Raw genomic sequence first — 21,437 nt, 5'->3', positions numbered from 1 at the left:
GGGAGAGGAAAAAAAGACAATACCCGAATATAAGCCACTCCCTTAAAATTCCACAGGTACTCACACCTGTCTGTCTGTTTCAGCAGCGATATCGTGTTGTCAGGGTGTTTCTTCCAACAGCACCTTTCCCTCCACATACACAGATGGAAGGACTAGAGGCCTGTTTTCTTGAGACTGCAAAGTCTACATAAAAGTAACTTCCGTTTGGCAACATACAATTTTTCTTTCGGGGGGGGGGGTGTCTCGTGCGCCCTCGGTATTTGTTAGATGGGAGCAGGTGTCTAACAACAACCTGGAGGGGTCCAGCTTCCCTAGCACACTTAATTTGTTGTTGTCGTTGTCATCTCTTTATATATTTTCTCGTTTCCCGTCTTGCCAACATCTTTCCTGAATTGAGCTGAACCACACACAGCATTCCAGATGTGGCCGTACCAGGGATAGAACAAGGCTTTTGGTGGATGCAAAAATTGTGTTGTGGGCTCACATCAAGTTTAGTCCAGTGTTCTGTTTTTACAGATTCTTCTGAAAGTTCGCAAGCAAGGCCTGAAGCTTTCCACACCCCATACCCCCCGTTAATTGTCCCTGGCAGCTGTCCTTCAGAGATACGCTGGTTCAGTGTATGGAGCTTCTACTGAACAACCATCATTAATTTGACGGCCTTAGCTAGCCCCCACCTTTTTTATTATAAAAAAGGCCATTTAAGCATTGGCTGAGCATTACTTAATTGACTTTCAGAAAACAGCTATCTGTTTAAATAAATAAGCAAAATAATTTGGTTTCTTTCTCACACACTTACCACTGCCCCCCAACCAAATGCAGAAATTTTGGGAGGATTTAAGCTCACAGGTATCTCTTTTTTATATGAAATAACAGCTTTATATACATATCTGAGAGGTGTGCAGCACATGTCCTTTGAACTGAGGAAGGAGCACTGCGGTGTTTTCTTGCTTCAACCTTCACCCCAATTTTGTTTATGTTTGTAGATTCAAAGACACAAAAATCAATAATAATTTTGTGTGTGGGCCCTTCTTTGATCCCCCACCCAAATCCCTCATCCTTACCCCAGTACATGGAGCCAGTCACCTTTTTGGTGGAGATTTGTGTTTTGAATCTACAGATAAATCGGGAGTTTTCCTTGCTGTTCGTCTTAAACTTCTTGGCCAGGATCCAAAGCAGCTAGGAACTAGTTCTACAAACCCCAAAGGTCTGAGGGCTGCCATTCTGTACCCGGTGACCTGGGTTCAAGTCCAGCTCAACCCAGTAGGACTTAATTCTGAGCAGCAGGTCATCTGTTCTTTTAGATAGCTGTCATCTACTCAGAAATAAGTGTGACTGAGCCCAATGGGGCTCGATTCCAGGTATATAGAACAACAGCCTTACAGTACAATGCTGTGTCTACTCAAAGGTAAATCCCACTGAGTCCAATGGGAGCTAACCCTGGGCATAGCATGGCAGAATTAGTGCTGCTCTTCTTGAAAAGCAGCCCACATCCACCCTGCCTTTGCCCAGGTGTGATGGCAAGTGGTTTGTGATATGGCACAAGGGTAAAGCGGGTTTAAAAGGAGAGGGGAAAGGACCCACACTTTTCATTGGGATTGGCTCTAGAACTGGCTCATTAAAGTCCCGACTGGCTTTTATCCCTTCTGCCCTTAAAAAAAAGGGGGGCAGGCAAAAACTATTCTTACCAGAAAAGAACAAAGTGAAAAGAGCCCAAGGAACTGAGAGGTATTTCCTCTCACAAAACGCTTTGTGACAATACTTATAAAAGAGAGTCTTAAGATTTAAGGGGGGATTGTTGTTGGGATGGTTCTTTGTGGTTAGTGAAAACGTGAAACAGTGCACAATGCTGGGTTTGGGTTTTTTTGACACCCCTACCTCAGAAAGCTGGAGGGCTTTTGCTCAAAAGAACTTCTATCACAGCACTCATAACCCAGTCTTGTTCTCCCCCCACAAATCTTTTCGGTGCCTTCGTGAAGACACATTCTGTCCATTGGTAGAAGAAGCCCATAGCCAAACAACACAAACCCAGCCAAAGTTAAGTACCTTTTATCTCACACTGATTTTAAAAGTGCTCAACTGTGGCTAGATAATACGGGTTAGCATTTTAAAAGAAAATTGTGACCCAGCCGGCAGGAGAATCTGTGTCCCAACCGCCCTGATTTTCTCCTTGCCACACCCTCCTCCTAGAAATCTTCCAAATTCCAAACTTTTACAAAGTTTTCTTTTAAAATGTATTTATATATATATATTTTATATATATTTATATATATAATATTTCTTCTTTCTTAAATGAATGAATCCTTCTCTCCCTCCTCCTTTCTATGTGTAGAAGAAAAACCCTGAAGAACTAATTTTACTTCTCTCTCTCTTTCTTTTTTAATTATTTGCTGGTGTCGGATTTTTTTTTTTTTTAGGCATGTGGGGGGTGGGGTGGACAAGGAGTGGGGAAAGGCAGGGTAAAGAGAGAAAGGTTAACTTTGGGTGGTCAAGTCGAGGATGGAAACGGAGCAATAAAATAAAAAAAACAGGAAACAGAAAACAAGAAAACATTACACCCTTTCCCCTGAAACATCTGAAATGCAAACTCAACCGGGAAGAAAAGAAAAAACACCACTTCATTTTCACTGCAACAAGAAGCAGGCAACTCCTTAGTGAAGGTGTATAATGTGTGCACGACAAGGGTGAGAGTGTGTGTGTCGAGGGGAGAGGGGATGCGTGCCACATAGGAGGTGAATTTTTCTGTAATCAGTTGGGTTTTCTTTTAATATATATATATATAGATATATATATGTATGTAAAGTCTCGCTCCTAGATTTTGAGCTTCTGTCCTTCAGATTGGTTCATCGATCTTTATCCGCAGAGTCCAGAACTTCCTGGATCAGATGATCTGTGCCTCTCCAAGGGGGGGGGGGGAATGTCCCGCAAATAGGGGGGGGTCTTCATTGCAAAAGTGGAACCCTGTTTTGCTGGAACCGTTGAACAAAGGGTAGCGTGCTGGCATGGAACAGTACGTGTAAGCCCACCCCCCTCGGGCCCAACAGCAGCCCACGCAGTGCTGTGGAGGGGGAGGGAGGAGAGACCACTTGCAGCGGCCTGCTGTCCCATGGCTCCCTGCCCCCTTGCCCCAACCCTGCTCCTCAGACGTTTGTCCAGGCAGGCCCCAGGGAGCAAAAAGACCAAAGTGTGCAGCAGGCAGCCGGGAGGGTGGGGGTCAAGCAGCTTGTCCCGGTGGCCGCTGCGGTCACGGCGAATGTGTGGCAGGACTGCTTCTGTTGGAACTGGGGGAGAGGCTGGGGCTGCAGCTTCCTGGAGGGGGGGCGAGGCTTCCTATGCGCGACGGGGCTCCCGCCGAGGCCCCCAAAGTGTCCATGCCTTCCGAGTTCTCCAGCATCTCCTGGATCAGCGGCGGCATCGATCCAGGGATCTCCATCTTCAGCGTGATCACTCTTTCAGCACCTGCGGGGGGAGCGAGGCAGACAGGCCACTTAATGCCAGAGGTAGGTGCCAAGTCAGTAATAACTCACAAGGCGCCAGCGAAGTTAACTCTTTATTCAAAGAGCAGCTCAGCAGACTAGGCCTAGTGAGCACAGAAACTCTTCTCTGTAGGTCTTGCCCCAAGGAGGCAGTTGCGAGGACTGAAAGTCCCGGCCTTCCCACAGCTCTCTAAGAGTCCTCCCCGCCCCGGTTCTTCCCAAGCAATCTGAGATTCTGACGCCTCGTCTGTCTTTGCTCTGCTCTCTTCATACCTTTTCTGGTTGGGGAGGAGGGGAGCTGGGTACTTGCAGGAGGGGAAGACGCCCTGGCTTCTTCAGCAGCCTGTCTCCAGCCTGCTCTCTGCCACAGCCTCTTCCTGCTCACTAAACCCTGTTGCCTCTTCTGCTGCCAACATCTCCTCCCAGTCTGACCCCTCTTCTCCCTCTGGCTACTCATAGTCACCCCACCACCCTGGTTCTGAGCCTCCTTCCTCTGGGGATTCACCTTAGGGGTTCCCCAGCTGGTGCCTCCCCATTCCTGCACTCCTCTGCATCCAGCCAGTCCATGACTGGGTGGGTGGAGAGCATAACTCACATCACCTCTTTGCTGAGCCTCCCCTCCTCGCCCTGCACTGGACAGCCCATGGCAACAAATCCAAGCTTTGCCCCCGGGTCACACACTCTTGTCAGGGAGCTGCAAGGAATCTCAAGCAGATGCTTTTGAATACCTGCCTGCTGCATTCACGCTTGGGAGTTTTTAGGCATTTTAGGCACGTTTCAAGTCAAAATGAAGAGAGAGACTCCCTGTGCAGAACCCGGAGCCCCGCCCTCACCCTTTGCGCTGATGCTTCTCAGGTCCGTGATCTTCATCAGCATCTTGGGGAACATGTGGGGCTTGCTAGGCCTCCTCTTCCTCACGTAGATTTTCAGGGCTTCCAGCAGTGGCTCCTGCAACTTGTCCACGCGGTCCGGCTGCTCCAGGTCTTGCCGATCTGGGCAGAGGGAGGGGAGGAGAGGCACTTAGAAAAACAACAGGCACAAAATACATCTGCACAACACTCAGAATACAAAAAATTAGAGAAAAATGCGCTTAGTAAGAGCCATTGTCTACGAACCTAACAGGGAATTTGTGTTGCATTTATTGATGCATGCATCACAATAAATAATAATAATAATAATAATAATAATAATAATAATAATAATAATAATAATAATTTATACCCCGCCCATCTGGCTGAGCTTCCCCAGCCACTCTGGGCAGCCCCCAATCAAGTATTAAAAACAATACTCAATATCCAATACAACAATATGCAATACATGGATACACACCCACACCCATGGCCAAAGTCACTTCTAAGACTATGAGAGGTATTATTCCCTCCCCGTCCCAATTGCTTTGCATTTGTAAAAGATGCACAACAGGCAGATGTTGCACAGCTGCAGTTTCTTCTTTCACACCTGTGGAAAAGAAGCACACACCCCAGGATCACGAGACCATTTGTGAGCAGGTGGGAACCACTGCGTTCCAGACAAGCCTAGAAAATGTCTAGCGGATGGAATCATGCAAATGCAGAATTCACACAAGCTGCTGCGTTTCGAGACCCCGGTTTCCCTTTGTTTTCAATGTCCTTCTCTTGTTCTAAGCCCCAGGCTCCACAAATGGATTTGCCTTCATTTAGGGTATGGGTTACATCTCACACTTGTTTCCTACACCCAAATCACTTAAAAAACCCCACAACCACCCACAAAAAAACCACCACACATGTTGCTTGCTGCATGTGATGATAGCACCATAGGTCTGTTTTGCAAAGGGCGCATCTGCTAGTGAAAGTTGTGACTTTCCAGTGCCTGCACACAGCAAGATTGCCATGGTGTGCAACTGGTGCATGCTTAAAAGCTACAGATTGCAACTGCGCATGTGGTTTTCGCACTCTTCCTTACACAGTAAAAGTCAGTGCATGTGGGTTCCATGACAGCATTGTCACCAATGTGGGGAACAAGCTTCTCTAACCTTTCAGTCATTAGCATTGGTGTTTGAAAATATTCTGAACCTCATAGCGCATGAAGGCAACACCACCTCTACTCCCCGCTGCAGACCTTGCAAAAATCTTCTCTCGTTCATCAAAAGCTTTATATATAAAAAAGGGCATTGTTTCATGCCTCCCACCAAAATAACTTCCTGCCACCAGGTGGTGCTGTTGGACAGGGATGTCCCCTACTGAAAAGGCCCTGGCAAAATATAAGACGTGCAAGGGTTTGCGATAATTCGCAGATCGTAGTCAACAAAAATGTTTCTAAAGGAACAATATCGGGTGAAGAAAGGCTCAAGAACTATCTCACGGCAACAAGTGATCCTGCTATGGCCCTTCCCCCTCCCCTTGCTTCAGAGGTACCTTGGAAACATTATTTTTGTTGCAAAGGCACAGGGGGTCTCAATTCTCAGCACCTTCAGAAAGTAACAATTGCTCGGACGGACCGGGGAGAAGGCAGGTCAATCCAACAAGTGGTTCAGGTTTCCAGAGCAGACATGACTGGGTTTCTAGAGTTCTTTTGGAGGGGTTTGCACCCAAATACTTTGCTCTAAAATAAATATAACATCACTCATAGACCTCCTGTGGACGAGGGCAGGCTTACAACCATCCTTGTTCATGTGAATATAATTTTGCCTTGGGAGACTCAGAGCCCCAGGCTGAGTCTCAAGTTTAAGAGTTTTAACATTCAGGAGCTGCAAATGGCAAATGATTTCCTGGTCTTTTAACCCTACTTCAGGCTGCAATATGATGAGGGAGTTAAATATGATGAGGGAGTGCTCTCTTGGCAAAATAAAATTCAACAAAAATCCCTGCACGTGAATAAATAGCTTATCAGGGAGAGAACGAGACCAAACTCTTGACACGTTTGGTCTACGTACTAAGGAGTTACTTTGTTTTGCTTTAAAGGAAGATGGGAGATAAAGTCACAGAAATTTAGATGGAATGGTTCAGGGAAATGTTTGCTACAGGATCCCAATGACTGCTACAAACTTGCTTCTTTATTTGGTCTTCCTTAAGCGATTCTCATTTCAAGCAAACAGTTTTGGACTGCTTCCATCACTACAAATACTCACTTCTGGGAACACTCGCCCAAGGGAAACAACAAAAACCAACACTGGAGAACTGGACTTAACACTTCCGAGTGCAAGGAGAATCCTAGAATCTGAATTCTAGGAGAATCTGGCCCGTTCCCTCCCCAGGAGGGAAATGTAGTTTGTTAAGGCTGCTGAGACCATTATTTCCCTCACAGAGCTACAAATCTCATGAGTGGTTTAACAATCCAGGTGTCTCCTGAGAGAACTCGGGGGGGGGGCACAGGTGAAGAAGCTGTGGCTTTGCAAAACTTTAGTTTTGTCTGATTTATCAGGGTTTGAGGGACAATACACACACATACAGAGAGAGCCAGTGTGGTGTAGTGGTTAAGAGCGGTAGTCTCGTAATCTGGGAAACCGGGTTCGTGTCTCCGCTCCTCCACATGCAGCTGCTGGGTGACCTTGGGCCAGTCACACTTCTTTGAAGTCTCTCAGCCCCACTCACCTCACAGAGTGTTTGTTGTGGGGGAGGAAGGGAAGGGAGAATGTTAGCCGCTTTGAGACTCCTTAAAGGGAGTGAAAGGCGGGATATCAAATCCAAACTCTTCTTCTTCTTCTTCTACAACATACACAGTGCAGAGCTATGATTATGACTATATGCATTCTCTGCCCAAACCCTGAGAATGGAGGACATTGGTCCTGCTCTCAGTCCCAGTAATGGTGCTTACCCCCGCATATGAGGCAGATAGCGCTGAGGAGCCCTGTTTCGGCGTCATCCATCTCGAGTGGCAGCAGCTGATTGGCGAAGGCGAAGACCAGGTCTGTGAGGGGCCCAAAGCCTGCGTTGTGCATCTGAGTGCGGTTGAGCGTCAGGCCGTCTGAGAACGTCATGGTGTCCTGCTCCGGGGTGTAGCGCGTGCATATCCGTAGGATCTAGGAAGGAGCATGCGGGAGAGAGGCATGCATCACACACAGGCTCCCAATGCCTTCCACATTCCACAATGCTATTACAGTGGTACCTCTGGTTACGTACTTAATTCGTTCCGGAGGTCCGTTCTTAACCTGAAGCACCACTTTAGATAATGGGACCTGCTGCTGCCACTGCGCTGCCGCCATGTGATTTCTGTTCTCATCCTGAAGCAAAGTTCTTAACCCGGGGTACTATTTCTGGGTTATTGGAGTCTGTAACCTGAAGCGTATGTAACCTGAAGCGTATGTAACCCAAGGTACCACTGTAATAGGTTACTATGAGGTGGTGGATACGGGTTCATTTGTGTGCTTTTTTTAAGAGATGAGAACCAGAGTATGGAACAAGCTTGTTTTCTGCTGCTCCAGAGGGTAGGAGGAACCAAACCAATCAATTCAAACTACAGTGGTACCTCAGGTTACAGATGCTTCAGGTTACAGACTCCACTAACCCAGAAGTAGTACCTGAGGTTAAGAACTTTGCTTCAGGATGAGAACAGAAATTGCATGGCGGCGGCATGGTGGCAGCAGGAGGCCCCATTAGCTAAAGTGGTACCTCAGGTTAAGAACAGTTTCAGGTTAAGATCGGACCTCCAGAACAAATTAAGTTATTAACGTGAGGTACCACTGTACAATCGTATCTCAGAAGTCGAATGGAATCCGTTCCATAAGTCCATTCGACTTTCAAAATGTTCAGAAACCAAAGCGCGGCTTCCGATTGGCTGCAGGAAGGTTTTTAATGGTGAGAGCTGTTCCAAGAGTGGAATGGATTGTGGACTTTCCTTACAGAGGGGTTTTTAAGCAGTGGTTGGATAGCTTACCTGCCAAGGATTCTTCAGCTGTGATTCCTACATTGCAGCAGTTGGACTAAATGACCCTTTGAAAGTACTTCCAACTCCACAATTCTCATGTGAGTACATGGCTCCCCTACCCCCTATAGCATAGATGCTTCGACTAGTCCAGGGTTTCCCTAACTTGGGATCTCCAGCTGTTTTTGGACTACATACCCATCATCCCTGACCACTGGTCCTGCTAAGCTAGGGGTGATGGGAGTTGTAGTCCAGCAACAGCTGGAGACCCAAGTTTGGGAGACATTGCACTAATGCGTTGGGGACCCACTACTGGACCATGGGCTGATCTAGAGTGGAGAGCAATGGCGGCACGGCCACCCTAATGATAAAAAGAAAAGGGTTCCCCAACGCATGGTCTTTGGTTCTGAAGAGGCTGAAGATGTCTGCCCTATAGGTTCAAGGATTCGAATGACTTGCCCCTGTTTGAAGGAGGGGTGGGACTCACCAGGATGTCTAGACAGGCGGCTTTCAGGAGCGTGATCTGGTCGGCGATGGTGAGTGTGGTGAAGCCCGGCAACTGCTTGGCGAATTCGACTGTCTTGATGATACACTTTGTGGACAACTCACTGAACTTGTCCCACAGGTCGATGTCGAGAGAGACCCGCTGATCCGAACTGTTGTTCTGTAGAGCAGGGAAAAGAGACCAGAAAGTCAGCATGAAAAGACGGAGAGGAAAAGAAAAGAGGAGAGCTGAATGCAAAAAAAAAGGGGGGGGGGTTAGATTCCAGTCCCACCCCCATACACACACACAAACACTTGAATTGGAAGATTAAGAAGAAATTGATTCTCCGGCTACACTGTCCCGTGAAGTACATGACTTGATCATGTTTTAATTTTTTTTTCTTTAAAAACCTTTTTCTTTTAAGAAACAAGTAATATTCCAATATAACATATACAGAATGAACACCTCTAAACAGTGCAGGACTATACAACAATGCATGAAAACATAAAATCCAGGCACAGGTGAGGAGAATAATTTATTATATTTTTGTGTTTCTCTGTCATTTTGGGGACTATCTTTAAAAGTAACATCTTCCAACTACGGACAGCTGTTACAAACGCGAATGAACATTTCATGACTGCCACATCTGCACATATCGGGCTGGGACTTGTGTCTCGCCATCTTTCTGAACTGCTGGCCTAACTAAGCAGCTCCTCTTGAGAGACTCAGCTTTCACCTGAGCAGTGCTGGAAGCTGCCTTGTGTAGGCACTGTAATAAAAGACGGGATGTATTTATAAAACAACACAAGCAGGTTCCTTGCCCTTGTGGCTGGATAGAGGAGCCTAAGTAATGTGGCAAGGGCCCAGGGGAAGCTCAGAAGCAAGGAGAATGGGGCTGCATAGTCAGGCTAGCGGAAGGGCCATTGCAAATATCTCAGATTCCATCCCTGGTTAAAAGGACCACGAAGGAAGTGATGTGGAAAGACCTTTTCTCTGCCTCAGATTCTGAAGAGCTGCTCCATGTGGATTGAACGGACAATTAGTCTGGACTCTGCAAAAGGCAGTTTCAGAGGGAAAGCAATGGAAAAGCAAACCAGCAAGGACCATGGTGCTCAACTAGCAAAACTGATCAAGGTTGTAGAGTTTTTGTTTTTGTAGTGGAATTTCAGGGAGTTGTCCAGCTCAGTCAGTAGAGCACGAAACTCTTAATCTCAGGATCATGGGTTTGATCTGGGCAGGTCCATCCTGCAGGGGGTTGGACTACATGAGACCCTCCCGGTCCCTTTCCAACTCTCATAGCCCCAGCTGGGGTTCCCCACCCCATACCTGCTGACTGCCTGTGGATCCCACCTTCCCGCCAACTGCACCAATCAACACGTCCAGCTCACACTTCCTCCTTCCCTCCCACTGCCTCCCTCGGGCTTCCACTCACCGTGGTGTACTTGCCCAGCTGGCAGAGGGCAGGGAAGGTCTCCTGGTGGGCTTTGCGCACTTTCTCTATGAGGTCTTCCACCTCAGGTGTGATGATGTAGCTCTCCGAACATTCCTGCTTAGGGGCGTCTTTCTTCTTCTTGTTCCTGTCGTTCCGGACGGCTGGAGAGGAAGGCAAGCAAAGAAGAGAGGATGGCAAAAGTGAGGATAGGTGCTTTCCGAGAGAGTGAGAAATCAAGAAGAGCCCTAAAGGGAGAACCAACCACCCTTCCTCATCTTTGGCCACGGCCATTATTTGTGATTCATTATATAACAACAACAACAACGATAAATGGAAAAAGAAAAAGAACTGCACTTAAATGGAAACCAAAGGAGATGCCTGATACTGAGTCACACCACTGGTCCATCGAGCTCAGTTACTGTCAACACAACCTCAAGGATTTAAGGCAGGCAGGGGGTATTCCCAGCCCCACCTGTGGGTGCCAGGGATTGAATCAAAGAGTTGGAAGTGACCCCCAACCCATGGCAATGCAGGAATCTCAACTAAAGCATCTAAGACAGATGGCCATTGAACCCGGGGCCTTCTACAAATGAAGGGTGCTCCCATCACCCCCGCAAGTGAGGCATCCAAGAAACAAAGCCACACAAATACAACAAAAATGCCTCGGCTGATGGTCGTCTCTCAGCATCCTTCTACTGGCTGTCCACCCTGCCCTAGCTCCACGGACAGATCAGCCTTCCCAATCCAGGCCACTGTGTGTTACACTGGAGAGCGAGAGTGCAAACTGAAAGCGGGCCCGCAGATCGAATAGCTCCTGAAGTCTCAAGAAAGTGATCACAACAGCGTTCGGAATTTGCCAAGTGCATTTGGCCCCTGGCCACCGGCCACTTGCTGTGACCAAGTGAAGGTGTCTGGCTGCCAGGAGGGCGCCTGACGCCTCCACCACCTGGAGGTTCATGCCTGGGGATCTTTGGGTCTTGACTGTTTTAACACACTAGCTGAACACATCCTGTAGAATTCTACCCATGATCTTTTATCTGCACAATCAGAATGGGATTTCAGGAACCAAAAAGTTGTATTGAAAAATACGACTTTCGAGCTGTCTGGACATCCCGTTTTGGTGACTGTAACCCTGGTTTAAAGAGGCATTCGGCACCTAGCTTATATAGCTGAGTTTCTAACACTGGTTGGCAACTAGATGTTGCAGGAGAGGAGGGAGACACCTCCCCTACCTGCCCCTATAGTAAACTGGATCCGTTCCCAATCTTACCTTAGTCAGTCCTGGAATGCAAGCAGAATGTATTCATTCACCAAATCATTTACTTGGTGCTACAACATGGCACAAGGCATCTTGTTCACTATGTGGCAGCTTTTCATGCCCCTGGGAAGCTAGGAAAACACAACCTGGCCTCATGACGGATGTGTGTGCATGCAATATGTGCAAAGGAGCATGTGTGTGGGCCCACATACATGTGCGTCCTTTCCAGACCTCAGTGACTGGCAGCTGCAGCAACAGAAACCATGCATTTATCCAGCTAAGTGCGGTTTTCTTTGCTCCCAGAAATATTTAACCATTATATTCTTACTTCCAATCTCAGTCTGTTTGTTTAGTTCAGCACTTCTATACCTTTTTCCCCTTGGTGCAAAAAAAAGCAGCACCTGAGATCACATTCAATCATCACAGTTTTTTTAAGTCATTTCCAAAAAAATCACATAGATGCTTAGAAATAGTTATCAAAGAACAAAGAGAAAAGAGAGAGAGAGACGTGCTTAGTATAAAAATGACCAGCCTTCTTCACAATCAATAAAACTTTAACCAGCAGCTGAAATGTCAAGAAGCAAACAGTTTGAGGTGCCTGCTCTGGAGGCACATATTCCAGAGCTTGAGAATCACCACTGAGAAGGCCCTGCACATGCGTACACATGCGCACACAAAAATCTATCTACCCATCAGAAAAGAAAGGTCCAGGCGAACATGAGATTGCAAGCATTTTCCTTCAGGGGGAGTGCAACCCCATCAAGGGAAGGGAGAACAGGCAACCCTCCAGACCTAAGCAAGCCTGCCATCCTAACCCGTGCCTTGTTTGACCTGCTCCACTTTCAGCCATTAGTTCCTGAAATGTCTTCCTCCCCTACATTAGTGATCCCAAAGACCTACCAGGGGCGCCGTCCTCATGAGGACCATCCACTCAGCAAACTAAGAGCGGAATTCTCTTCCACTGGAAACTCGCCAACACCCAAATCTCTTAAGGAAGTGTTTAAAACCTTCTCTGCGCAAGCTGTTTGTAGGCACATTTGGGGGGTGGGGAGAAAGCTAGCAAAGGGAGCGGAGCTCTAAACGTTTGCTGTGTTGTGCCAAGGTATCTGAAATGGGATGTTTCCTATATGTCTTCCCCGTGAGCAGCTGTCTCTCTCTCTCTCTGTCTCTCTCTCTCTCTCTCTCTCTCTCTCTCTCTCTCTCTCTCTCTAACCTGCCAGGAACCCTAAACATGAGAAGGGGCTAGAAATTCAAGCAGACAAAGGAAAGTCAAACCAGAGCCTCTTAACTAATTTAATTAACCTACATAGAACAAAAAACTGTTCGCAAATTACAGAACTAAGACCCAGGGGCTGCTAAACAAGACGTGGCCACATGCATCAGATTTGTGGCGTTGCCTCTGCGTGGAAGGGATTTATCGAGGCAAGCACAAAGCTTTGTGTATGTTTCTTTCCCCCTCTCTCTCTTGTGGTATTATATCCTTGCACAGGACTCCAAAGTAGGATAATTCCTGGAGGAAGTCATGTGGGAACGCATGGTTGGTGTGTGCCCTTTTGGGGTTTAATTTTTCCTTAACAACACACTCACACACTTATATCTATATATTAATAAAATAAATACGGCAACGCCAGATGAGTCTTTCGCTCACAGTGGGCTGGTACATTTCACCGCTCTGCCTGAGGGAGGAGGTGGGGGCGGGAGGGAGGGGGATAATTCGGAAATCAGTCATGTCTGCTTGGCAAATTCAATAAAGCGCAGTCCAGACAAGCAGTTGGGGCGGGGGGGAAATACTGCATCCATCATCACATAGGGGCTGGGGGGAGAAAAAGCAGCTGGCACAAGGAGAAGTGTGTGTGTGTGTGTGTGTGTGTGTGTGTGTGTGTGTTGTTGGCGCATCTTAAAAACAGATTTGGGAAAGGTGCCCCCGCGTTCCTCATTTTCTGCGCCCGCTCCCTAACAAACATTTCAGTTTGGTTTGTACTTGAATTCCCTTCCTCCCTGGAAAAAAAGAGTTGCTCTACATCTCAGGAAGACATCAGTTCCTGTCCTGCCTTAGCTCTGTACCTGAATTCAACGAGAGTCCTCCTCCCGCTAGCTATTATTTGGTCAGCTAAGTCATCTTTCTCTCCCTTAGAACATCTTCAGGGCCGACAGATGGACTGTGGTCATTAAAAAGGGACTCCAGGATTATATATTGCTACTCAGCAAAAATGGGTGGAGAGCAAGGCCGGGACTAGGCCAGAATAATGCCTGCCCCACCCCACCCTTTCCTGATTGCCCTATTTCTTCATTATCCTGTTTCTCACCTAAAAGGCAAAAGGGGTTGGGGAGGGCAGGACCGCCAATGTCCCAGATCATCCACCAATTCCCCACCCATCCAGCCCTCCCTTTCGACTGGATCAATCTGCTATTTCCCCACCCCAAGGGTTTATTAATCTCACCCTTGGAGTTGTCATGGCGAAGTGGGGTTCCCTCCGCCCCCGCCCCCATTACAGTCGGGAGCCATGACAACTAGGCACTGCAGACGCCAGGAGGGCCCTGTCTGCGTCATTTATCTCTGACATCATCAATCACCGGTTGCCGGGGAAACACCCTCAAAATTAGCACAAAGCAGAGGGGCGAGCTCCACGCACCATCTCTTTGGGGTGAAAGCTGGAAAAATCCCTCCATCTCAATGGCAGCTGCTTTGGGGGAGGTTGGAGGAGGGCAAGAGCAGTCATGGTGATCTCCCCCCTCCAAGAACCAGCAAGAATGGGGAACCCTTCCCCTTTCCCCCCAAAATATGTGAAACTGGACGTAATGTCCTACATACCCACACAACTGCAATATCCTATATTTGCACTGGTCAATTTGACGATTGATTGATTTTTAAAATGCAAACACTGCATTATTATTATTTCCACAAGAGATGTCGTGCGGGAGGAAAGATACGGCCGAGGGGGAAGTAGAGAGCGCATTGGCAGGGAAGCCATAACCATGCCTTGAAACCTCAAGGAAGGCCTAGCGATCATGCACAGCCCAGACAAACCCTGCTCAGAACAGGCCCCTTAAGTTAAGGGACACGACTAACTTGGAGTCACCGATTTCGATTGAGTCTCCTCTGAGTACATCTAGCATTGGGTACAACCATCTCTTTGCTAACCCCTAGAAGTTTCACCAACACAACCATAAACTTTGAAACGTACCTCCGTAATCCTGAGGACTAGAAATCTGACTTTTGAAAATGAACATCTCTTGGCTCTCTCATCTCCCTTGCCTTTCTTTTCTTTTGCTCTCCCGCTGCTCAATGGCCCTTGTGAGTTTTGAATGTGGAAAGGTATTCAGGGTGGGGGTGAGGACCTGCTACTTTAAGACAGTGATGGGCAAACTTGGCCCTCCAGATGTTTTTGGACTACAACTCCCATCATCCCTAGCTAACAGGACCAGTGGTCAGGGATGATGGGAATTGTAGTCTAAAAACAGCTGGAGGGCCAAGTTTGGCCACCACTGCTTTAAGAGGATACATAGCAGCTTTTCCCTTCCTCCCCCACTTACACTCCTTGGACATGCCAACTTCGAAGCATTTCTGCAGGCGGCAGTATTGACAGCGGTTCCGCGTCACTTTGTTGATGATGCAGTTCTTGTCGCGGTGACAGGTATACACCATGTTCTTCTGGATGCTGCGGCGGAAAAAACCCTGTAAGGGGGCGGGGGAGAAGAGGGGGAAAGCAAGGCATGAGACCAAGGCAGACCCTTCCTTCCCTCACTTTCAGCCCCCCCAACTGGAGTGGGCTCTGCCAATGTTGCTGCTGTGTGAGACCGGATGGTGTGTGTGTGTCCTTCCCCACCACCACCCTGCTTCTATGTCCTGTCTTTTTATATCATAAGTCTGAAGGAAGGGGCTGTGTTATTCTTATTGATTTGTAAGGACGCTCTGGGAGCGAGCTTTCCTGGCTCAAGAGCAGGGTATTAATCCTTTCGAGTGAGTAAATAAATAAACAATGCACATGCTAAAAAAAAGTACTACAGCAGGGGTTGGAAACCTGAAGCCCTGCCCCCCTCAGATGCCGCTGACTACAACTCCCATCATTGGATCACTGGCTGGGGCTGATGGGACTTGCAGTCCCAACATCCTCTAGAGGGCCCCAGAGGCTCTTCTTTTTCTGCTGTCAAAATGTTAAGAACTGCCCAGGGCACAGTAGAGGGGTAGGAGAGCTGAAGATAATGCCAATATATTTCACATCTGGCAACCAATGTGCCCCTTTGGTTTCTGATAGCACATGGGTTGACCAGTCTAAAAAGCCCAGGACACATATTTTCACGTTCCTCTAGACTAGAGGCTAATGGTGGCTCATTTACCAGAAGTAATGTATTCAGCACTTACTCTGGAAGTGTATACTTGATTCTGACCAAACTAAGCCTTCTGGTGTCTATTATATGCAACTACATCCACAGGGATGGGCCTTACAAAAAAAGGCTTTGCCTACCCTTGCACTACTGCTGCCCCCACCTCAAAAAAATCCAGGAAGCCCGATTTACACTCTCAGAACTAAGCAAATTGAATATATTTGATGTTACAATAAGTTGGGGCTTCAGAGAATGTAGGCCTTTAGTAATGACGGAAGAGTAAGAGGGAAGGGCAAACGTTGTTCTACACATGAGGGCTAGAAACCCGAGACTCTCAGGATTGTCGCCTCCTCTCTGAAACCACACTGGGGTGCAGAATATAAACAGCCCGATGTTGCACATTCTCAAGAGAACCAAATGTCAGAGGCTCTCTTAAGTGCTAAAGCAAAAAGAAAAGGGCCGACCCTGCAAGCAACTGGGACAGGCACACAGTCAGAAGTTGAGGCCCATTGCTTTGGGGGTGGCCATGGCAGAGGCCCGGCTACTCAATGGCAGAGGGGAGCGAAGACAACATTGCCACGTCCCTCTAATGAGATTAGGAGACTCCTGGCGGGGAAGGAGAAAGGCCTTTCTTCCAGGCTACCAGAGGCACAAAGGGCCTCGTGTTAATGAGCCAGAGGGAAGGGATTTGCTGCTGGGGACTGAGCACATAGCACAGCGCCTGCCCGCTCAGGCTGATCTCTGCCAGCCCGATCTACAGGGTCACACTGCCAAGCCCGGTGCAAGTGAGGGCATGTGTCTGTGTGCACAGGTGGAGCAACTGGAGCTCATCCTCTTAGCAGAAAGAAAAGAGGAATAAACGGGAATTTTGAAAAAGAAGAGTGAACACAACTCTTGTGAATACACTAAAACATACCCTTGTGCCCACGCCAGCTATCCTCATTTTTCAAACAGAACCAGAACTATCGATAATTAGGGTTGGCATGTGTCCTCTTTTTCCAGGACATGTCCTCTTTTTCATGGGTTTGTAAAGTGAAAGTCATCCTAGCAATCCATCGTTAAAAACAGAAATCGACTAGTGTGTCCTCTTTTTTTCTCTCTCTTCAAAATATGGCAACCCTACAGGCACAACAACTGCGGGCAGCCTCTGAACTGAGCTGAATCACAGAGCGAAATCACTGAGCGAAATCACTGGGCAGAACCAATTCAGAGCTGACTGTTCTGGTTAGAGCACTGTGTTCCATCCATCGCCCTTCACGCCGGCATCGGAATCATGGCTTCACTTGTGCCTCTACCGCCGTTTGCGCCAGCCTCTGAATCATGGGACTCCTACCTCGCTCGGTTCGACTGCTACCTCCAAGCCAACGAGCTGACAGCAGTATCAAAGGATCGGAAGCGGGGCCTATTCCTCAGCCTCTGTGGGCCTGAGGTGTTTGAGACGGCCCGAGCGTTGGTTGCGCCTGAAGCAGTCCAGGCAACACCATGGGACACGATCCAAGAGAAGCTCCGCAACCACTACGCACCAAAGCCGTCCAAGATTGCTGCCCGCCATGCGTTCTACCACCGGAACCAGGCAGAGGGGGAGTCAATCAACAACTACACCACCGCTCTGCGACAGGCTGCAATGCACTGTGAGTTCCGAGACTTAGACGATGCCCTGATGGATCGAATCGTCTGCGGGGTCCGGGACATCCATCTGCAACGGCGCCTCCTAGCCAAGCCAGACCTCACGCTACAGAAAGCCATTGAGGAGGCTGTGGCCTCAGAAGCTGCTGAACGCTCCGCCCAGGAGATCCGCAAGTCCAGCAGCCCGCGTCTGGCTAGGGAGCCAGTTCCGGTGCATCATGAAGAGGCCAGCAGTGAGGAGGCATCCTCCAGTGAAGACGATGACGTGCACCAGACAAAGCGGGAGCGCAGGAAGTTCCAACAGAAGTCCAAGGGCCAACCGGAATGTGCTGGCTGCGGAGGCAACCATTCCCGTGCCAAGTGTCGATTCAGAGACGCCATCTGTAGGAAGTGTTCCAGAAGGGGCCACATCGCTAAGGTCTGCCGATCGGCTCCGTCTGACACCCCCCCTTCATCAACTCGCAAGTCCAAGTCTTCACTCCAGTCTGCCAAGGAAAGTTGTTTCGCTCTCACCAACTGCCGCTGCCCGTCTGGAACCACGATTGGCCAAACCGACTCGCCTAAGCGACGCAAGCTGCACGTCACGGTGCTCATTGAAGGAGCTCCATGTGACATGGAGATCGACACCGGGTCTGCCCTGTCCGTCGTGTCATGGAGCACCATCAAAAGACTGGTACCCAGAGTGTCCAAAAGGCAACTCGACTCTCACCGCGTACACCTGAGAGACTACCAGGGAAACGACATTCCCGTGGTAGGCGTTGGCCGGTTCCGGATCGCCTTCAAGGATTTTTCGGGCCTGCTCCGGTTGGTGGTGGTCGAAGGTCAGCGGCCAAGCCTCCTAGGGCTAGACTGGTTTGATGCCCTCGGCCTGGAAGTCACCGGCATCAACTGCATCTCTAACGCAGAGACTGAGGGTCTGGTCAAAGACTTTGCCGAGGTTTTTGACGGCACCTTGGGCCAATATACAGGTACGCCCATCTCCTTTAGCCTTGATCCACAAGTCGCCCCCATCAAGCTAAAGCCACGCCGGGTTCCCTTTGCTCTCAAGGCTAAGGTGGACGAACAACTGGACAAACTGATCGCCCAAGGAGTTTTGGAGCCGGTTGACCACGCAAAGTGGGAAACCCCCATCGTCACGCCTGTCAAGCCAGATGGGTCGGTGAGAATCTGCGCTGACTACAAGTGCACGATCAACAAGGCACTTCAGCAGCACGCTTATCCGGTTCCTGTTGTCCAACACCTGCTGCATTCCCTGGGTGAGGGTAAGGTCTTCGCTAAGCTGGACCTTGCCCAAGCCTATCAACAACTGCCAGTCGATGATGCCACTGCTGAAGCCCAGACGATCGTCACCCACCGGGGGGCATTCCGTTGCCGCCGGTTGCAGTTCGGGGTGAGTGTGGCTCCTGGCATCTTCCAAAGCCTTATGGAGCGTCTCCTGCAAGGGCTTCCGGGCGTGGTACCATATTTTGATGACGTCTTGGTGTCTGCAGACTCACACCAGCAGCTGTTCGAGCGCCTCCGTGCCGTGCTGACCAGGTTCCAGGAGGCCGGGCTCAAGGTAAAGAGGGAGAAGTGCCAGATCGCCGTTCCACAGGTAGAGTTCCTGGGCTATCTTATCGATGCCTCCGGTCTTCATCCAACCACATCCAAGATCCGCGCTATCCAGCAGGCCCCCACCCCAAAGAACAAAACGGAGTTGCAGGCATTCCTGGGGCTGCTGAACTTTTATAACATGTTCCTGCCCCACAAAGCCACAGTGGCTGAGCCTCTTCACCGACTCCTTAGCACTAAGACGCCTTGGGCCTGGGGTCATCGGGAGACGGCGGCCTTCAACGCGGTCAAGGCTCTCCTTTCTTCAGACAGTGTGCTGGTACAGTACAGTGAATCCAGGCCGCTGGTCCTTGCCTGCGACGCCTCACCTTTTGGCATCGGTGCTGTCCTTAGTCACCGTTTTCCAGATGGAAGAGAAGCACCGCTCGCCTACTTTTCCAGGACACTATCTCCGACGGAACGGAATTACAGCCAGCTCGACAAGGAGGCATTGGCACTTGTGGCTGGAGTGAAGAGGTTCCATGAATACCTCTATGGCAGGACTTTTGACCTCATCACTGACCACAAGCCACTCCTGGGCCTCCTCGCCGGTGATCGTCCAACTCCACCGGTCCTCTCACCACGCATGCTGCGATGGACTGTTTTCCTGGCTGCCTACCACTACCGGCTCATCCATCGCCCGGGGAAATCGATGGGCCATGCCGACGCCCTCAGCCGTTGCCCTCTTCCAGCATTTGTGGAAGACCCGGCTCCAGCTTCATCGCTCCTTCTGATTGAGGATCTTCCGGCAGCGCCTGTATCGGCTGCCACTGTGGCCTCCGCATCTGCCCAGGATCGCACCATCAGCCGGGTGCTCAACTGGGTGTGGAGGGGGTGGCCACAAGGGCCTTTTGCATCGGAGTTCCAGCCCTTCGCAACCAGACAACATGAACTCTCAGCTCATCGCGGCTGCCTGCTGTGGGGAGACCGCGTCGTGATTCCCCAGGGACTCTGTCAGCGCGTCCTGGAGGCTCTGCACGTTGGCCACCCGGGAATTGTCAAAATGAAGGCGTTGGCTCGGTGTTACGTCTGGTGGCCTAATATGGACGATGCCATCACTGCCTGGGTGTCCGCCTGTCAAGCGTGCCAGGAGTCGAGGCCTGCACCACCGGCAGCTAAGGGACACACCTGGGAGACGCCAAAGACACCCTGGTCGAGGGTGCACATCGATCTGGCTGGCCCCTTTCACGGCCGGACCTTTATGGTAGTGGTGGACGCCTATTCCAAATGGCTGGAGGTCGCCCTGATGCCCTCCACCACTACCGAGGCTGTCATCCGGGTGCTGCGAGGCCTGTTTGCAACGCATGGGTGTCCTGATGTCCTTGTCTCTGACAACGGACCGCAGTTCACGTCAGGCACGTTTGAGCGGTATCTTTTGGGACTGGGCATCCGCCATGCCCTAACGGCACCCTTTCATCCATCCAGCAACGGGCAAGCGGAAAGAATGGTGCGCTCGACAAAAGAGGCACTGGCGCGCCTGGACCGGGGAGACTGGCATGAGCGGGTCGCCGAATACTTGTTCATGCAACACATCACCCCTCATGCAGCCACAGGGAGGAGTCCTGCTGAACTGCTTATGGGCCGCCGCCTCAGGTCACCGCTCGACCGGCTACACCCAGACTTTGCCGTGGCTGAACCCCCAGGCTGTGCCAACGCACCACGGTCATTTGTCCCAGGAAACCAGGTCTTTGCCCGGAACTATGTGGGGGACATCCCTTGGGTGCCAGCCACAGTAGTGGGAGTCACTGGACCTCGCTCGTACCAGGTGGCACTCGAAGACGGACGCTTGTGGCGACGGCACATAGACCAGCTTAGGCGCAGGGTTGGGGACTTGGACACTACCGAGGTGCCCCCAACTGCGCTTGCGGCTCCAGAAGAGACACGTACAGATGGCGAGGCCCCACCTACACCTCCCTCGCAAACTGCCAGCATGGAGCCGAACCAAGCCGTTTCAGAACAGACTCAGACCACTCCACTTGCGGAGGCTCCACCCACAGCAGCGGATCCAGGGGAGTTGGTTCCAACGCCACCTAGGGTCGCACCACAGCCTCAGCGAGAACTGTGTGGCCCTCCGGACTTGGCTACCAGTCCCCGGCGGTCTGGCAGAGTTTCCAAGCGCCCAACTTATTTAAAGGACTATGTTGTTGGACAGGTATCACTGTTGGTCTAAGTATGGGAAATGTAACCGATATGCTTTTGTGCTTAATTGAACCATTACGCGTAGTGCTGTATATAAGGAAACCATTATGATTGTAACTAACGCCTTATCTCGGTGGGGAGGGGTGTTATGTAGTGTAGTTTCACCCTGGGCCAACAGGGGGATACTGTATATAGTTTTCACTCAGGTCTGTAGATAGTTTTCACTCAGGTCCGCGGCAGTTATTTTAGGCGGGAACTCTGGGCTGCTGT

The 21,437-nt window shown here is 49.8% G+C and overlaps 1 protein-coding gene across 5 annotated transcripts in view; it reads right to left on the bottom strand.

The window, feature by feature from the left end:
* Nucleotides 1-2,351: 2,351 nt before the first annotated feature.
* RARA (retinoic acid receptor alpha) overlaps nt 2,352-21,437 on the bottom strand; it is a 191,463-nt gene continuing 172,377 nt past the window's right edge. For all 5 annotated transcript variants that reach the window (XM_083469952.1, XM_083469951.1, XM_083469950.1 and 2 more), the window contains 6 exons: nt 15,021-15,162; nt 10,229-10,389; nt 8,800-8,976; nt 7,266-7,470; nt 4,307-4,465; nt 2,352-3,456 (listed from right to left, as the gene is read on the bottom strand). In XM_083469952.1, coding sequence (XP_083326078.1) covers nt 3,242-3,456; nt 4,307-4,465; nt 7,266-7,470; nt 8,800-8,976; nt 10,229-10,389; nt 15,021-15,162 — 1,059 coding nt within the window. In that variant the 3' untranslated portion in view covers nt 2,352-3,241. The remainder of the gene's footprint in view (nt 3,457-4,306; nt 4,466-7,265; nt 7,471-8,799; nt 8,977-10,228; nt 10,390-15,020; nt 15,163-21,437) is intronic.

Source organism: Podarcis liolepis, assembly GCF_965112155.1.
Source record: "Podarcis liolepis genome assembly, chromosome: 13".
In the NCBI taxonomy this organism is placed as follows: domain Eukaryota; kingdom Metazoa; phylum Chordata; class Lepidosauria; order Squamata; family Lacertidae; genus Podarcis; species Podarcis liolepis.
Note: the sequence above shows the minus strand (reverse complement) of the source record. Positions and strands in the feature narration are given on the sequence as shown.